The sequence below is a fragment of the Staurois parvus genome, unplaced genomic scaffold, assembly GCF_062004578.1.
Source record: "Staurois parvus isolate SC_StPar_1 unplaced genomic scaffold, SC_StPar_1.0 ptg000662l, whole genome shotgun sequence".
NCBI lineage: Eukaryota > Metazoa > Chordata > Amphibia > Anura > Ranidae > Staurois > Staurois parvus.
The window spans coordinates 2769986-2789750 of NW_028318458.1; the positions used below are offsets into that span (position 1 = coordinate 2769986).

At 42.9% G+C, this 19765-nt stretch overlaps 1 protein-coding gene across 4 annotated transcripts in view; it reads right to left on the bottom strand.

Moving 5' to 3' along the window:
- Positions 1 to 19765, bottom strand: part of TECR (trans-2,3-enoyl-CoA reductase) — a 78227-nt gene that overhangs the window by 25198 nt on the left and 33264 nt on the right. For all 4 annotated transcript variants that reach the window (XM_089651768.1, XM_089651769.1, XM_089651767.1 and 1 more), the window contains 3 exons: positions 7153 to 7204; positions 5493 to 5537; positions 3725 to 3828 (listed from right to left, as the gene is read on the bottom strand). In XM_089651768.1, coding sequence (XP_089507894.1) covers positions 3725 to 3828; positions 5493 to 5537; positions 7153 to 7204 — 201 coding nt within the window. The remainder of the gene's footprint in view (positions 1 to 3724; positions 3829 to 5492; positions 5538 to 7152; positions 7205 to 19765) is intronic.

A 19765-nucleotide genomic window follows, 5' to 3' on the forward strand; every position in this document is an offset into this window, starting at 1 on the left:
TTGTAGCTTTTCTAGTTACACCATATAGTCATGTGCTGCAATGCAAATTTTTAGACATCAAAGCTGTTTCCATTAGACAACTCATCCTTTTTACAAGGATGAGTTCACCTTTGGGAACATGTAAAATGCACTTTCTCCCCGACCTGCCACCTCTAGTAACAGTAAGCCAGGGATTTTCTCTCTAAATTTGCTGTCACAATTTAACCACTTCAAGTCCGGACACATTCACCCCCTTCCAGTCCAGGCCAATTTTCAGCTTTCAGTGGTATCACACTATGAATGACAATTGTGCGGTCATGCAACACTGTATCCATATGAATATTTTAGCATTTTTTTGAGACAGATAAAACTTTATTTTGGTGATATTTATTCACCACTGGGATTTTTATTTTTTTGCTACATAAATGAAAGTCCAAACATTTTGAAAAAAAATTTTTCCTATAAAATATTGCAAATAAATAATCTTTCTTCATAAATTTTGGCCAAAATGTATTAATCTATCTTTTTAGTAAACAAAAAACCCAAATTAGTTATAACCAAAAATTATAATTTTTCAAAAATTAAATTTTTTCTTTTTGTATTATTATTTATGTTTTCTTTTTTTTTTAACATACTGTCACCCTAGCAGTACAGTGTCACCATAGTGACACTGTACTACTTGTGGGGGGGGGTGATGAAGATTTTTTTAATTTTTTTACACTGATTGCTTTTACACCCATAAAGGCTGTAAAAGCAATAATTTCTCCTTCCCTCTGGCTGCATTCTTGCAGCCATTGAGAAATACTGTGAGAGCTGTGATTGGTCACGGCTTGTCACATGGTACAAGGCTGTTGTGAATAGCCTTGTACCATGTGACCTCTGTGATCATTCACAGATTTCACAAGTAGTAAGCAATGATGTCAGGAAGGAACATCTTGCTTACTACTATTCATGTGATCACCGATTGGCCAATCAGTGATCACATGAATTGGGACCTCACACAGAGGTCCCGTACAGCGATTGGTGTGTTCTGCTGTGTCCGGAGGACACAGCAGGCATCGGATTGCGGTGCCATGCGTGCACAGGCAGTGAATGCGGGGGGCAGTTTAAAAACAGCCACCCGCTCCTGGTGGCCTGGGAAGTGGTTAAAAAAAAAAAGCAACCTTTGCGGGGTTCTGCTGATCGCAGGTGCAATGCTTTACAGGTTCCTAGTAAAAAAAAATAAAATAATAAATGCACATTTTTTTACCTGCAAAAAGATGTGCGTGTATTATTTTTATAAAGGTGAACTTATCCTTTAAATGAGCCATCAACTCTTGAATAAATAGGTTCTGTGTGATTTTTGTTAGCACAGCTCAATGCAAAGCACAGAGCATATTCATATCTGCGTTGCAGCACGCTGGAAATGTGCACTGAGGTGCAACTAACTTTTAATGGCAACACACATCTACAGTTTAATACAGTAATGCGCTATGGTGTGAACAAGTCCTAAACAGATGAGGTCATCAGATGATGTCAGTCACTGAACTCATATACTCTCTATAGTTGATCTTCCTCTCACCGATAAATTTTTCTAAGCAAGGCAGAACACAATTTTTGCTTGTGTAGCTTCTATATAACATTTAAAATTCCTTTACAACCGGTATCCACTACTCATACACAATCCAATCCCTGGGCGTCAGGATATCACTTTCTTCTCAGAAAGTTAAAAATCAAAAGTCTATATAACATTGCCAAATAAGTCACTGACCTTGAACAAGTAAGAATCACTGGCTGCTTACTAGGTCAGTCATATACCTTATAAAGTTGGCCATGGCAGCTCCCTCTGAGCATTCTAGTGTACATCATTTTATATATTCTGAAGAGGTCCTTTAGAGCCCAGTGGGAAAAAAAAAAAGTACGCTCTGAGATGCAAATTATGACCAGCTTTTGGGCTGGCTGCTGCCCACTTGCTATTGTGCCACATTACTGGTTAGTAGTCACCTTTTGCAGTGAATGGTCAATATTGACCATTCAGGATCTAGATCAGGAACTGGGTTTGGCAAATCTAGAGACTACAGAAGCTGATTGTTTTTTGAACATCAGGACATATTGCCATACTCTTGAGAAAGTTAGAAATAACATGCAGCAATGTTTCAGTGTTGTACCCAAAAGTACACTTTAACAAGCTAGGAGTGTACAGGGTCACTAAAATAAGGCTGCATATCCACACTATGGGGAATCAAGAGCTGACATTTTGCTGAACACGAGCGGCACCCCCCCACTTTGCAGACACTTGTACTTTGGTATGTACTACACTGAAGAGGACATTTGGCCTTGACTTTGATGTTTGCTGATTGAGGCACACTTGGCACCACAAGAGCAGCTGGTATCCTGTTCTTGTTAGTTTGATTGGAGTTGCCAAGATCAGTATAACTGAAGCTATGTGTGTGCCTACGCTAGCAGATCGCGCTCCATTCTCTCCATGCATAGTATCTATATACAGACAACTCGGTATATGTGGGGTTTCACACAAAGAGGGAAAACAAGCCATGACGACTATTGAGCAAAGACTGAAGTAGATGTAAACCCCCAACTGGATGGCATTTAGTTTGTTCACACTAATGTCATTTTTTTGAATTGTCATTTTATAAAATGTATTTATTTCAGATATTTAAATGGCGCCGACAATTTACACATCGCTTTATATAATGTACATTCACATCAGTCTCTGCCCTCAAGGAGCTTACAATCTAAGGTCCCCATGTCACATCCATACTAGGGCCAATTTTAGACAGGAGCCAATCAACCTACCAGCATGTCCTTGGACTGCGGAAGGAAACTGGAATACCCAGAGGAAACTCACACACATACAGATTCCATGAAGGTAGTGTCTTGCTTGGGATTTGAACCGATAACCCCAGGGCTGTAATGCAGAAGTGGCAACCATTAAGCCACTATCCTGCCTTTTTTAAAGTGAAGGGAGTGATGGCCAAGAGGACCAAACTTCTTGGACTTTCTTTGGGTGACCCCTATGTTGATATGTTAGCTTTTCTCTCTCCAAAATGGCATGGACTGTATTGTGCCATTGCACAAAAGGTAGGAGGACCAACAGACAGCCAGCATGGTGCAATGAGCTTACGAGCAAGAAACGGTGGACGCACCAGCACCAACCAGGTGTTATTTTAGTAGTCTGTATATTTAAAAACAACTTTTGAAATTATATTACCATGTTAAAGTTTATATGGGATTTTAAACTGAGTTTAGATCAATTTAATTCACTACACAGATAAGCATTTGATTTTTTTCTTTCCTTTATACTTAAAGAATAACTCCAGCCAAAACGATTTTCCCCCTAATTTTAGGTAGAGTGCGTGGACACGAGGAGAAGTGAAAGGTCCCAAGTGGGGGCACAGTCAGCAAAAAAATACCCGAGAGAGTTTGCAATCCTTTCCCAAATGGTTGGCAAAGTCTAAAAGAAAATGTAGTTGTGTACATTTTGCATCTGATTACAAAGTAGAGGGAAGGGAAGGTCAATGTACAAGAACAGCAATCAATAACAGGGAACTGGTGAGCCTCCTCACTGTGATAGCAGCTGTCATTAATAACACCATCGAGGCATGATTCATTTACACAATTACATATATGTGCAGCAGTGCATAGGCATAAGATAACAGACATCCTCTGTATGATTTACACAGTACCTATGTCCATATACAAGAAAGGTATTGTCCACCATTTCTAAAAAGCATCTGCATATACTCACAGTGACCCAGCTGATCTGTGCTCCCAGGTCTCTAAAGTACAGAGTTGCTGTTGTTCCCACTGGCAAGTTTTGCAGAATGTCCTCATCTTTTAGAGATCTTCCCTCTGTCACATAGAGGTCATATAGAACATTTAACCCAGGAAGGTACTCCCAATAACATTCATAAAACATATACAGAAAAAAAAAAAATTAACCAAGACCCCAACACATTCGACAAATAGCAGTATGACATGTTACCTTACATCCCTCAAAAAAAAAAAAAAAAAGCAAGTGTGGTAGTTTTCCCTTAAGACCATGCTAAAAGAGAACTTTGGGATTTTTTTTATTTCTCTTTAAATTTACCTAGGTGGATGCAGCATCAATCTGCTGCTGCATCTGTACCACGCTGGCTCTAAAGCCGAGTCCTGAGTGATCAGACACCACTGATTGCTCAGTTCTCCCTGCTGCTCTGAGCAGAGAGTGGTGACTGTCAATCACTGCCGTCTACTCTGCCCCCTACTCACTGGAGCACTGGGCTGTGGAGGGGGTGGGAGCGGCTGTAGAAGGCTCTCAGTAGATCGCTGAAAGGCTGAGCTAGTTGCCGGTCCAGGAATCTGGGTGGATCCCAACTTCAAAGTCAGTATCTTTCCCCAGCCTAGACTGGCTGAGTGACGTCAGCCAACAGCAGACTTTAGCCCTGTGTCATCTGAAAATGGGTCACAGAAGTGCAGAACTAACTGCACTCCTGTGATTCACAGGGGAAATACAGCCAAACAAGCTTTGGCTGTACTTCTCCTTTAATTATGTTAACCGCTTGCCTTGTGGACACTTTCACCCCCTTGCTGCTCAGGCCAATTTTCAGCTTTCAGTACTGTTGCACTTTGAATGACAGTTGCTCGCTCATGCAACACTGTACCCAAACAAAATTTTTATCATTTTCTTGAGACAAATAGAGCTTTCTTTTGGTAGTATTTATTCACCACTGGGTTTTTATTTTTGGCTAAACAAATGGGAAAACAAATTAACAAATTTAAAAAAAAAAAAAAAAAATGTTTTCTTGTCAAAGTTTTGTAATTTTCTCCTTCACTGATGTGCACTGATGAAGCTGCACTGATGGGCACTGATAGCCAGCACTGATGTGTGGAACTGATGGGGAGGGACTGACAGGCATCACTGATGGGCACTGATTATCAGTGTAGATGTCCCCTGTTTAGATCAACATTTACCGGCTCTCCTCTCCTCACGCGCTGTCAGCAGGAAAAAAGGACTGCCGATAACTGGGATTTCCTGTTTATGCTGTGATCAGCTGTGATTGGATACAGCTGATCACATGGTAAAGGACTGCTCTCATTGGCCCTTTACCACGATCTGCGATCAGTTATGTCCAATCACAGCTGATGCACACCAAGCTGCCCTGGAAAAATGACAGGATTTCTTCAAGGTGAACTCCAGGCAGATAAAGAAGACACAATTTAGCGTAGCTCTGTATACATTATTACATTATTAGTCCTTGAAGCAGCTAAACACTTTTACAAGCGTCAAGAATTTTTATGCCAAAATGGTGCTGCTAGGAAGAAAGACATTTATGAGAGACAGAGAAATGTCTAGTGTGCATGAGGCCTTAAACGTACTTTGTGAACACATTATTATTTAGAAATCAAAATATATAAGAGTGTCTTGATGTCCTCCTATTGATGTCCTCCTATTGATGTCCTCCTATTTAATAGACAATTAAAACTATCCCTTTGCAATGTTTACAGCATCTGCTGCAAGCATAAAGATTACTTACTAGGGTCCAAACGCAATGACTGCCTGGCTGGGTACCACTCAGGATCTAAAAAAACACAACACAGTTTAGCACAAATGCAGTTTACATATCAAGCAGAGAGCAGGAATACAGAAACGCTAAATCGAATAGCAGTTGTTCATACTTAAATGGATTTGTTCTGTAATATTAACCGGTTCACCGCCACCCTTTAGCAGAACTACTGCTACAGGGTGGCAGGGATGCACAAAATCACGTATATATACGTGATTTTGCATTCCCGGGCAGGCCCTACCCGTGTCTACATTGGTGGCTACAGCTGATGATCACCGGGTCCTGGCCTGAGATTCCCCGCTGAGGAGCAGTGAAAGGGGAGAGGGCTGTTTGTAAACAGCACAGATCTCTCCCCTGTCAGCTCCAACATGCTGCTTTATATTGCTCTGCATAGCAGAGCAATACAAAGCAGCATGTTTCCCTAGTAAACCACACACAGCATACAGCTAACCCGTTGATCACCCCAGATGTTAACACCTTCCTACTCAGTGTCATTAGTACAGTGTCAGTGCTTTTTATTAGCACTGATCACTGTATTTGTGTCACTGGGGATGTCATTGGCAGTTAGTCAGTTCCCCCCAGTGTCAGAATGGCCGCCACAGTCCCGCCATAAGCCGCTGATCACCGCCATTACTAGCATAAAAAATGTTTTTAAAAATCCCAGTATATATACCGTCATTTGTAGACGCTATAACTTTCACGTAAACCAATTACTTTACACATATTGGGATTTGTTTTAGCAAAGACATGTCGCAGAATATATTTTGGCCTAAATTTGACTTTTATATTTTTTTTCTGGATATTTTTATAGCAAAAAGTCAACAACATTGTTTTGGGTTTTTTTCAAAATTGTCAGTCTTTGTTTATAGCGCAATTGTCAGTTAAAATAACCCAGTGCTGTATCACAAAAATTGTCTTGGTCAGGAAGGGGGGGATGTAAATCATCTAGAGGGCAAGTGTAACTATTCATCAAAGTAGCTTCTTCAGCTCAATTGATTAGAACCGAGGATGCCACTTGGACGAGGAGATAATATAATCATTACAGAACAAGCCAAGTTGAGTGTGACTAACTACTACTATACTGTATTATACCACAACCAGTACAAATAACCTTCATAGATCTATAGAAACACTAGTGTGGTGCTGGAGAAATAGTAACCCAGGGTCCAGGGTGACAGCTTTTTGCATTACAGGTGCTGCCACACTGCTGGGCATAATCAGTGAATAAGATGCTAAAAGGATAGGTTTTAGACATAATGAATAGTCATAGCCTTGGGCATCACTGCTGTCAAAAGGCACTCTCCCATTTTCCTATTCCCCCTCCAGTAAAGTTAAATGCATACAAACACAGGGTGACAGAGGCTCTAATGAGATCTGACCCACACTGGCAAGCAATGTGACCACAGCCCAATTTACAATGTATTGCTGCCAGGTCAGGTTCCAGGGTTAATCCTGCTATTTCATATCTGATTAAACAAACAGGTGGTGAGCTGTAATGGAGCAGCCTCCAGGCTATCATTTAAGTACCATTAACAGCTTTTAATTAGAGCAGGTTTTTTTTCTTCTTTTTACAGGTCACCACGGGGGTCTTGATATGTAAGGATTAGCAGTACCCATTCTAAATACCTACGAGATTTGGTGAACAAGTTCTTTATGTCTGCAATGGTAGCATTGGGCTCCACCTGGAAAACAAATTGTAGCATTAGTCAATAATCTGTTATTTATTACAGGAACTTATATACTGTAGTGTCGTCAATTTATGCAGTGCTTTACATACAACATACATTCACATCAGTCCCTAACCCTCAAGGATCATACAATCTAAGGTCCCCAACTCACATTCACACATACATACTGGGGCCAATTTAGACAGGAGCCAATTAACCTACTGGCATGTCTTTGGAGTGTTGGAGGAAACCGGAGTACCCAGAAGAACCCCAAACAGGCACAGGGAGAACAGGAAAAATCCAGGCAGGTGGTGCTATGGTTGGGATTCGAACAAACGACCCTAGTACTGCCAGGTGGAAGTGCTAACAATTAGCCACTGTGCTGCCAATATATAGTAAATATATTTATATAGTAAAATGTATGCATGTTTTGTAAGTTTAAAACAGAGTTTCAGTTGTTTTTGTGTTTATTAAAAGTCAGCAGCTGCAAAAACTGTAGTTGCTGACTCTTAACATACACACTCAAACACTCACCTGTCCTAGGATCCAGCAATGTGCTCACCTGCTCCGTCCCTTCTCTCCCTCTTCTCTCCTTGGTGATAGCATCTCAACTGTGGGCACCCGGCTGTGACAGCTTGTGGCTTCACAACCTGGTGCCCACTGTGCATACATGAGTCACGCTGTGCCTCCAGATTGTTCGCCAGTCTTCTGGGATCTGTGTAGTGTTCACCCTCCCCCCCCCCAAAAAAAGGTGCCAAATGTGGCAAGGGGGGGGGTGTGGGGGGAGGAAGAACAGACAAGTGGATCTTCCCCTTTTGGATGGAGCTCTGCTTTAAGGTGAGGCAAGATCATTTTGCACCTGATTTTTGGACTGTGTAGAACAAGAACACAGTTTGTTGTACGGGACCTCTGTATGAGGTCCCGATCATGTGATCACTGATTGGCCAATCAGTGATCACATGAATAGTAGTGAGCAAGATGTCACTTCTGACATCATTGCTTAGTAGGTGTGAAATCTGTGAATGATCACAGAGATCACATGGTACAATGCTAGTCGCAACAGCCTTGTACCATGTGACAAGCTGTGACCAATCACAGCTCACACAGTATTTCTCAATGGCTGCAAGAACGCAGCCAGAGAAGGAGAAATTATAAAAAATAAAAAAAATCATCATCACCCCCCACAAGTAGTACAGTGTCACTATGGTGACACTGTACAGCTAGGGTGACAGTATGGTGTAAAAAAAAAAAAAAAAATGTAAAAAAACTAATTTAGAAAAATTATAACAACGAATTTGGATTTTTTTTTTACTAAAAAGATAACTGAATAAATTGTGGCCAAGATTTATGAAGAAAGATTATTTTTTTGCAAAATTTTATAAGAAAAACACTTTTTTTCAAAATTTCTGGACATTTTCATTTATATAGCAAAAAAAATAAAAACCCCAGTGGTGAATAAATACCACCAAAATAAAGTTTTATCGGTCTCAACAAAATGCTAAACAATTCATATGGGTACAGTGTTGCATGACCGCGCAATTGTCAAAGTGCAATAGCACTGAAAGCTGAAAATTGGCCTGGGTAGGAAGGGGGTAAAAGTGTCCGGACTTAAAGTGGAAGAGTGCCTTGACTGAAAAAAGGTTGAGAAACACTGGTCTAGGGAAAAAAGGACAGAAAACACTGGTCTAGGGAAAAAAGGACAGAAAACACTGGTCTAGGGAAAAAAGGACAGAAAACACTGGTCTAGGGAAAAAGGACAGAAAACACTGGTCTGGGGAAAAAGGACAGAAAACACTGGTCTGGGGAAAAAGGACAGAAAACACTGGTCTGGGGAAAAAGGACAGAAAACACTGGTCTGGGGACAAAGGACAGAAAACACTGGTCTAGGGAAAAAAGGACAGAAAACACTGGTCTGGGGAAAAAGGACAGAAAACACTGGTCTGGGGAAAAAGGACAGAAAACACTGGTCTGGGGAAAAAAAGGACAGAAAACACTGGTCTGGGGAAAAAGGACAGAAAACACTGGTCTAGGGAAAAAGGACAGAAAACACTGGTATAGGGAAAAAGGACAGAAAACACTGGTCTAGGGAAAAGGAGATGAAAGTAAGGAGATATGTCCTAGAAAGATGTTTTTAAGACTGTATCTCTTACACTCTAAATCCTTAAGCAGTTAAATACAGCAGAGTTCTGCAATGTGGGCAGTGGGGGGCTGCAGGCTTGGCTCTTTGTTTGTTCTTTTTTAAGGGCTTGTTCACATCAAATATGTTGGGTAACACTGGGCTACTTGCCAAATGCCACTCCAGTGCATATACAATACAAGGCATGTTGCCTTGAGTCATATGACATGTGACACAAGGCATTTTGCCTTGAGTCATATGACATGTGAATTGTCACTTTGTTACGGTTCAATAAAGTTGAAAAATATCATACATTGGCATCACTCCCTTTACAGCACACACCAGCTGCCACTGTATAATATGGCCACTGAAATAAATTAAATAAAAAAAAAAAAAATTAAAAAAGCGACAGCCACTTTAATCCATTTTTATCAAGTGTACCTGTCATGATCAGGCAATATGCACATTTGTATTTGTAAATGGTACAAGCTGCTAGTAAATAGTGGCTCATTTTGGGGTTTATGTTCGGTCTGTGCTTAGCTGACAATTTTTGAGCCTTGTTGAGCCCAAATCTGTTTACAACAACTGGCATGCTGACTCCCCATACAGTGTACAACAAGCTAAAATGGATATGCGTGAAACATATGCCTGTAATGTATATCCTGCAGACTATACCTGTCATCCTGTAATTTATCTCCTAAAACACTCACTCTGAGCATGCAACAAGCTCTGCTCCGTACAAACAAGGAGATCAGAATGAATATTAACAACTGTACTTCTGTTTTTTTAATTATGTTAGACTTTAATTGATCCTTTTATTAATGAGGTGTTTTTCTTGCGGGGGGGGGGGGGCTTTAAAGAACAAAGTGATTCTGGCAAGAAGGGCATTTTTATTTTTTTAATGATGATTGTTATTACTTACTAATCAGATACTACAAATGACTTGGGACAATGTGGTTCTCTGTCCCTTTACAGCAAGAGCAAAAGAAAAAAAACAAAAGTCAGATGATTAGGACACAACAGCCTTAGGCCTCATATACAATGGGCGTTTAACCCTGATGTATGAGATGCTGGCATTTCCATGCAGAAAGACGTCACAGGTGCACTGGGTGGTGCCAACATCTAGGGCAGTACAGTGAAGGAAATAAGTATTTGATCCCCTGCTGCTTTTGAATGCTTGCTCACTCACAAAGAAATGATCGGTCTAGAAATCGAATGGTAGGTGTATTGTAACACTGAGAGACAGAATAGCAACAAAAACTTCAAAAGAAATGCATGTCTAACAAATGATGACTGATTTGCATGTTCATGAGGGAAATAAGTATTTGATCCCCTTCAGAAAACATGACTTAGTACTTGGTGGCAAATCCCTTGTTGGCAATCACAGAGGTCAGACGTTTTCTGTAGTTGGCCACCAGGTTTGCACACATCTCAGGAGGGATTTTGGCCCACTCCTCTTGGCAGATCCTCTCCAAGTCTTTAACTGGCAATCTGGCGGCCGGCAAAATCCTTCAACGTTCCGGGTGGACGCCATATGGCGTCCTCCCGGGCATGCACAGTTCGTGCGCCTGCAGAGCCGCGCAGCGGCGCGATCTGTCACCAGCCGTGTACCTTGGACACGGCTGATGACAGTTCTGAGTACCAGCCCCGTTGCCGGTACCATGTGACCTGCTGTGACCAATCACAGCAGGTCACATGACAGTTGTATACAATCGATTGCTTCATTCATGCCATCCATTGTATACTAGTGTGGCTAGCTGTGAATGGTCACAGCGATCACATGCACAAGCTGGGCCAATCACAGCCCAGCTGTGTCATGTGATTAGCCGTGGCCAAATCACAGCTAAGCACAAAAAAAAAAAAAACCCTGAATGAATCGATGTCATTCAGGTAAATGCTTGCTTATAGCAAAGTAATTCTTTGCTATAAGCAAATTGTGTAAAAAAAAAAAAATACTGATCACTTCCCCAAAGTAGTACAATGTTACTATGGTAACATTATACTACTTTGGTCATAGTGAAATATAAAAAAAAAAATCTTTAAAAAAAAGAAAAAAATGTAATAAAAAATTAACAAAAAAAAAAAATTATTATATATTTTTTTCATACTGTCACCAGTCAATGTCCCTGATCACCGCCATGCCAGTTATATGATGACGCTGTACTGCACTGGTGACAGTATGTAAAAAAAAAAAAAAGTGAAAATATTTTATTTAATTTTTTCATTTTCAGAAAAATTATGACAAAAAAAAGACAACTTCAAAAAACTCGCCATGTCTCTTATGAAGTACGTCGGACTGTCTACTCTGCAAAAAGGGGTCATTTGGGGATATCTGTACTATTCTGACATTCTTGGACCTCAAGAAATTAGATTGGCTGTCAGTACTTCAGGATTGATCAATATTCAGATCTATACCATAGTTTGTGAACTCTATAACATTCCTACAAACTAAATAATACATCCTAATTTGGGTTATTTTCACCAAAGACATGTAGCAGAATACATCTCGGCCTAAATTTATGATGAACAATTATTTATTTGCAAACTTTTATAACAGAAACAAAGAAAAACGTGTTTTTTTTTCAAAATTTTCAGTCTTTTTTTGTTAATTTAGCAAAAAATAAAAACCTCAGCGATGATTAAATACCACCAAAAGAAAGCTCTAGTTGTGTGAAGAAAATGATAAAATTTTAGTTTGGGGAAAAAAGTTGCATGACCGCGCAATTGTCATTCAAAGTGTGAGAGCGCTGAAACCTGAAAATTGGCCTGGGCAGGAAGGGGGTAAAAGTGCCTGGCATGGAAATAGTTAAGGTTTGGCGGCTGATGTTTGACAACTTGAACTTTCAGCTCCCTCCACAGATTTTCAATCGGATTAAGGTCTGGAGACTGCATTTCTTGTGAATTTTGTGTTGCTATTCTGTCTCTGTGTTACAATACACCTACCATTCGATTTTTAGACTGATCATTTCTTTGTGAGTGGGCAAACATTCAAAATCAGCAGGGGATCAAATACTGTATTTTCCGGCGTATAAGGCGACGGGGTGTATAAGACGACCCCCTAATTTTCCAGTTAAAACATAGGTTTTGGGCTATACTCACCGTATAAGACTACCCCCCTTCCGAGGCAACACCATTTAAAAACATCAGATTTAATTGAAATGGTTATGACTTACCGGTACTTAAAATCCTTCAAAATCCTCATGTTCATCCTCTGACATCATAAGTTCATGAATGACATCTTGTGGTACATTTGTAAGACAGTCATCATATGGATCAAATTCCAAATCAGATGGTTACCGCTGGATGTGCGGTAATACGGTAGCTTCGGCTACATACAGTATACAGTATATATACAGCCCGCTGGATGTGCAGTAATGTACATACAGTATACCGTGCTGAGCCAAGCTGGCTCAAAACAAATGTCCCTATGACAGATTAATGTCAGCCCGCTGGATGTGCGGTATATACAGTATACTGAGCCAAGCGGTTTCAATGTACCGGTACGTCCCTACTGTAATCAGCCCACTGGATGTGTGTATGTACGGTAGCTGCGGCTACATACAGTATACGCTGAGCCAATCACGGCGAGCGATGTATTCTACTAATGAATACAAAGCCTGCTCGGATTGGCTGAGGTTGTGACATCATCAGCCCACCTCTCTGACTCAGCCAATCCGAGCAGGCTTTGTATTCATTAGTAGAATACATCACTCGCCATGATTGGCCCAGTGTATACTGTATGTAGCCGCAGCTACCGTACATACACGCATCCGGCGGGCTGATTACAGTAGGACGTACCGGTATGTTTTGAAACCGCTTGGCTCAGCGCAGTATACTGTATATACCGCACATCCAGCGGGCTGACAGATTCATCTCTCATAGGGACATTTGTTTTCAGCCAGCTTGGCTCAGCCCGGTATACTGTATGTACAGTATTACCACACATCCAGCCAGCTTGACCCAAACAAACTCAAGGTTCACATTTTATACCCCGCATATAAGACGACCCCCAATTTTTGGGGTATATTTTGAAGTATAAAAAGTAGTCTTATACGCCAGAAAATACCGTACTTATTTCTTTCACTGTATATGGCCAGGGGTAACGAATGCCCAAAGCACAAGCAATCTGTGTTCTGGTCATTCCTCCCTGGCCACATACTGTACATCTCATGTACAGGGGCTGAACATCAGTGTGCATTACACCTCAGTAGTCAGTTGGGAGCCTGTGTGTTCAGGTCTTACCCCTTTTACTATGGCCATGGCTAAGATTGCTTGCTCACAGCAAGTGTATAGCATACCTCAGTATATACTGTACATTGTATGCATGATGACGTGTTCAATACTTCTTTTACCCAATGTAAATTGTATGCATGTATACAGAGAATTGTGCGTGTCCTTACATGTAGTGTGTAAAGGACTTTCGGAGTATACATGCACTATTTTATTCGGAACATCTGTACAATCTAATCATCCAACGTTGTGTCAGCAGAGCACTGCAGAAAATCATGGAGATGCAGAATATTACTTATCGGGGTTCTAAAGGCTGAAGGTTTTTTAACCTTAAAGCATTCTCTGTATTATGGTACAAAACCTTCTGCAACTTGGACCAATGCAACTACGTACATACCATACCTGTGGGACTCCTCTAGAACAGTCGTCTCCAAACTGCGGCCCGGGGGGCCAGATGTGGCCCTTTGCTTGCTTTTATCTGGCCCTTGGGACACTATTCCATCCACTGACACCAACAGTTAGACATATGTCCTCCCCCTAATGCCAATGTAGAGGCACAATTCTTCCCAATGACACCAACGGGGCACAATTCCTCCCATTCACAACAATGGGGTACAATTCCTCCCAATGACAACAATGGGGTACAATTCCTCCCAATGACAACAATGGGGCACAATTCCTCCCAATGACACCAACGACGGGGCGCAATTCTTCCCAATGACACCAATGACGGGGCGCAATTCTTCCCAATGACACCAACGACGGGGCGCAATTCTTCCCAATGACACCAACAATGGGGCGCAATTCTTCCCAATCACACCAACAATGGGGCGCAAACCTTCCCAATGACACCAACAATGGGGCGCAAATCTTCCCAATGACACCAAAGAAGGGGCGCCATTCTTCCCAATGACACCAAAGAAGGGGCGCCATTCTTCCCAATGACGGGGCACCATTCTTCCCAATGACCCCCAACGGGGCGCAATTCTTCCCAATGACACCAACCACAGGGCGCAATTCTTCCCAAAGAAACCAACAACGGGGTGCAAATCTTCCCACTGACACCAATAGGGAACTATTCTTCATACTGACATCAATGAAGGGGCAAAATTCCTCCTAATGACACCAACAATGTGGTACTAGTCCCACCACTGACACCAACAATGAGGCATTGCTTACTCACACTGATACCAGGACATTTTATACTTCCACAGGTCTCAGTCTGCCCCCCAGTCTGAAGGACCGTATACTGGCCTTTTTTTTAAAAAGTTTGGAGACCCCTGCTCTAGAAGCTGGAAATAACTGAAGTAGACACCACTTGCTTCCAGGCTGGCTGCATCCCTGCTTACTGAACACAGGAGGTTTGCTGCTTGGTACAGGCGACATTTTCTGAATGAATGCAAAGCATTTGCATATTGGACAAGACAGAGAGACGGGAAGGTGACATCACACTCTTTACCTCATCCAATCAGAAAACATTTTGCATTAGTTCAGCAAAGCATTCTCCGAATGGCGCCCGTCTTCCTGTGTTCAAAATGCATCAGGCCAGCCACTCAGCACAGGACCCAAAAGCAAGTGAGATCACTGGAGTAGCATTGTTTCAGGGGTATCAGCAAGGTATAGTATATGGATTGTTACATTGGTCCAATGTAACACGTATAAAACATCCATACCTGGAATTCTCTCCTAAAAGGAGGATTTCCAGGATACAAACAACACTTGTTTTTGAAGTTGCAAGTACAGGGGCTGTCATTGTTATCCATGTTTCAATACTTAACGTGTAAGGCCAACCGAAACATTTTTTTTTTTTTTTTGGTATGGATAGAGTCAGGAAGGGTTGGAACCCCATTGGGTTTTTACATGAACTTATTTTTTAATGGGCACAGCTGCCCATACGCTATACATTCTGATTGTACAATTTCTGTACAATCTCCTTTAGATTTACCACACCTAAATAATCCATTCAATTTCTAGAAAATCATATAGGTCCCTGCACTACACAGTCTATGGTAGATCTAAAGAAGATTGTACAATCAGATTGTATAGTGTATGCAATTCATTAAAGTGGAACTTCACTCAAGCAACATTGACTATTTTTAATCCTTATGATCTACTTTTTTTTATCTACCGTATTTACTAATGCTAGCACATTTACTTTTTTTTAAACCTTTATTTACATTTCTTCAGTTACTTCTTGCTTTCCATGCCTAGGCAAATAATGTCATTCATCCCTTCAGTCTTCAGAAGAGGAGGGAGGGTTCTCAGCCCATGCCTGAGCTAAGGGCATTTACATTAATCATCTGCCCTTACTCAAAATGGCTGCAGCCAGAAATGTCAGGGGGGTTGTTTTTCAAAATGATATCTCAGCAAAATAAAGCATGGAGACATGGATGGATGGGGGAAATTGCTTTGAATATTAAAAATGAATTAAATGGCATTTTTGGTTTGTGGTGCTGAGATGCAGTGCAGTTCCACTTTAAGTAGAAAAAGGATAAACATGACATACCTTTCGAAAAACCTGAAAACTGCTGCATCATGTGAAGGTGGTGATGAGTATTTTTGCAGAGTTTAGTTCCACTTTAATGGGACACCATCACCTTGACCAAGAAGGGAAAATGACAGCGCGTTTGTTCAGGGCCCCTCCTGCCCAATTATACTCACCTTACTGGCGCTCCCTCGCAGCTCTTGCCTCAATCACAGCAAGCACAAAATCCAAGGTTGCCACCTTGTATCAGAGACTAAGGCTTCATGTACACAAGCCTACCCTGACCACCGATTGCGGGAAAACACAAATTGCGGCAAAACCCCCCAGTTGCCGCATATTTCGGTGGTCAAAGGTTCCTATCTTGAATGAGATTTTTCCACGTTCAGGAGAGGGAGATTTAACCTCACCTAAATGCGGCAGCTCTTACACTCTGCTAAATGCCTATGTGTACATGAACACACAGGCTTTTATGGAGTTGAGTTTAGGAGCTTTGGCCAAAAAATGGCAAAAGCTCCTAAACTTGAGTTTAGGAGCTGCTTGTGTACATGAAGCCAAGGGGAACAGTTACATGTCCCCCTCCATCATGAGGCAGTGTCAAATCTAGTGATTGGCTGCTTGACCCAAGCACTGTCACATGGGACGAGGTCCCCTAACCCCATCATGCTAATAAGCACTTGGTAACCTTTCTGGTTGCGGACATGTGGTTTTCATTGCACTGACTACTGGGTGTGGCTTAAAGGGATGCAGAGTGCAGGGGTTCAGTAGTGAAGAAGAGTTCAAATGTCAGTAGTGAAGCAGAGTTCAAATGTCAGTAGCGATGTAGAGTTCAGGGGTCAGTAGTAAGTGATACAGAGATTACGAGACAGTAGTGATGCAGGGTTCAGGAGTCAGTAGTGATGCAGGGTTCAAGGGTCAGTAGTGATGCAGGGTTCAAGGGTCAGTAGTGATGCAGGGTTCAGGGGTCAGTAGTGATGCCGGGTTCAGGGGTCAGTAGTGATGCCGGGTTCAGGGGTCAGTAGTGATGCCGGGTTCAGGGGTCAGTAGTGATGCAGGGTTCAGGGGTCAGTAGTGATGCAGGGTTCAGGGGTCAGTAGTGATGCAGGGTTCAGGGGTCAGTAGTGATGCAGGGTTCAGGGGTCAGTAGTGATGCCGGGTTCAGGGGTCAGTAGTGATGCAGGGTTCAGGGGTCAGTAGTGATGCAGGGTTCAGGGGTCAGTAGTGATGCAGGGTTCAAGAGTCAGTAGTGATGCAGGGTTCAAGAGTCAGTAGTGATGCAGGGTTCAAGGGTCAGTAGTGATGCAGGGTTCAAGGGTCAGTAGTGATGCAGGGTTCAAGGGTCAGTAGTGATGCAGGGTTCAGGGGTCAGTAGTGATGCAGGGTTCAGGGGTCAGTAGTGATGCAGGGTTCAGGGGTCAGTAGTGAAGCCGGGTTCAAGAGTCAGTAGTGATGCCGGGTTCAGGGGTCAGTAGTGATGCCGGGTTCAGGGGTCAGTAGTGATGCCGGGTTCAGGGGTCAGTAGTGATGCCGGGTTCAGGGGTCAGTAGTGATGCCGGGTTCAGGGGTCAGTAGTGATGCCGGGTTGAGGGGTCAGTAGTGATGCCGGGTTCAGGGGTCAGTAGTGATGCCGGGTTCAGGGGTCAGTAGTGATGCCGGGTTCAGGGGTCAGTAGTGATGCCGGGTTCAGGGGTCAGTAGTGATGCAGGGTTCAAGAGTCAGTAGTGATGCAGGGTTCAAGAGTCAGTAGTGATGCAGGGTTCAAGAGTCAGTAGTGATGCAGGGTTCAAGAGTCAGTAGTGATGCAGGGTTCAAGAGTCAGTAGTGATGCAGGGTTCAAGGGTCAGTAGTGATGCAGGGTTCAGGGGTCAGTAGTGATGCAGGGTTCAGGAGTCAGTAGTGATGCAGGGTTCAGGAGTCAGTAGTGATGCAGGGTTCAGGAGTCAGTAGTGATGCAGGGTTCAGGAGTCAGTAGTGATGCAGGGTTCAGGAGTCAGTAGTGATGCAGGGTTCAGGAGTCAGTAGTGATGCAGGGTTCAGGAGTCAGTAGTGATGCAGGGTTCAGGAGTCAGTAGTGATGCAGGGTTCAGGAGTCAGTAGTGATGCAGGGTTCAGGAGTCAGTAGTGATGCAGGGTTCAGGAGTCAGTAGTGATGCAGGGTTCAGGAGTCAGTAGTGATGCAGGGTTCAGGAGTCAGTAGTAAGTGATGCAGGGTTCAGGAGTCAGTAGTAAGTGATGCAGGGTTCAGGAGTCAGTAGTAAGTGATGCAGGGTTCAGGAGTCAGTAGTAAGTGATGCAGAGTTCAAGAATCAGTAGTAAGTGATGCAGAGATTAAGAGACTGTAGTGATGCAGGGTTCAGGGGTCAGTAGTGATGCAGGGTTCAGGGGTTAGTAGTAAGCAATGCAGAGATTAAGGGTCAGTAGTGATGCAGGCTTCAGGAGTCAGTAGTGATGCAGGCTTCAGGAGTCAGTAGTGATGCAGGCTTCAGGAGTCAGTAGTGATGCAGGCTTCAGGAGTCAGTAGTGATGCAGGCTTCAGGAGTCAGTAGTGATGCAGGCTTCAGGAGTCAGTAGTGATGCAGGCTTCAGGAGTCAGTAGTGATGCAGGCTTCAGGAGTCAGTAGTGATGCAGGCTTCAGGAGTCAGTAGTGATGCAGGCTTCAGGAGTCAGTAGTGATGCAGGCTTCAGGAGTCAGTAGTGATGCAGGCTTCAGGAGTCAGTAGTGATGCAGGCTTCAGGAGTCAGTAGTGATGCAGGCTTCAGGAGTCAGTAGTGATGCAGGCTTCAGGAGTCAGTAGTGATGCAGGCTTCAGGAGTCAGTAGTGATGCAGGCTTCAGGAGTCAGTAGTGATGCAGGCTTCAGGAGTCAGTAGTGATGCAGGCTTCAGGAGTCAGTAGTGATGCAGGGTTCAGGGGTCAGTAGTGATGCCGGGTTCAGGGGTCAGTAGTGATGCCGGCTTCAGGAGTCAGTAGTGATGCAGGCTTCAGGAGTCAGTAGTGATGCAGGCTTCAGGAGTCAGTAGTGATGCAGGCTTCAGGGGTCAGTAGTGATGCAGGGTTCAGGGGTCAGTAGTGATGCCGGGTTCAGGGGTCAGTAGTGATGCCGGGTTCAGGGGTCAGTAGTGATGCCGGGTTCAGGGGTCAGTAGTGATGCCGGGTTCAGGAGTCAGTAGTGATGCAGGGTTCAGGAGTCAGTAGTGATGCAGGGTTCAGGAGTCAGTAGTGATGCAGGGTTCAGGAGTCAGTAGTGATGCCGGGTTCAGGGGTCAGTAGTGATGCAGGGTTCAGGGGTCAGTAGTGATGCAGGGTTCAGGAGTCAGTAGTGATGCAGGGTTCAGGAGTCAGTAGTGATGCAGGGTTCAGGAGTCAGTAGTGATGCAGGGTTCAGGAGTCAGTAGTGATGCAGGGTTCAGGAGTCAGTAGTGATGCAGGGTTCAGGAGTCAGTAGTGATGCAGGGTTCAGGAGTCAGTAGTAAGTGATGCAGAGATTACGAGACAGTAGTGATGCAGGGTTCAGGGGTCAGTAGTAATGCAGGGGTCAATAGTAATGCAGAGGTCAGGGGTCAGTAGTAAGTGATGCAGAGTTCAAAAGTCAGTTGTGATGCAGGTTTCAGAAGATCCAGAGTTTTGTTGTTTTTTTTGTGTTTTTTTTTTTTTTAGAAAAGGGAATGTCTACTTTAAAAAGTAATTTTACTGCTTATTCAGAATAACTAAAATACTTTAGTGTGCATGAACTGAGCACAGCTTCAC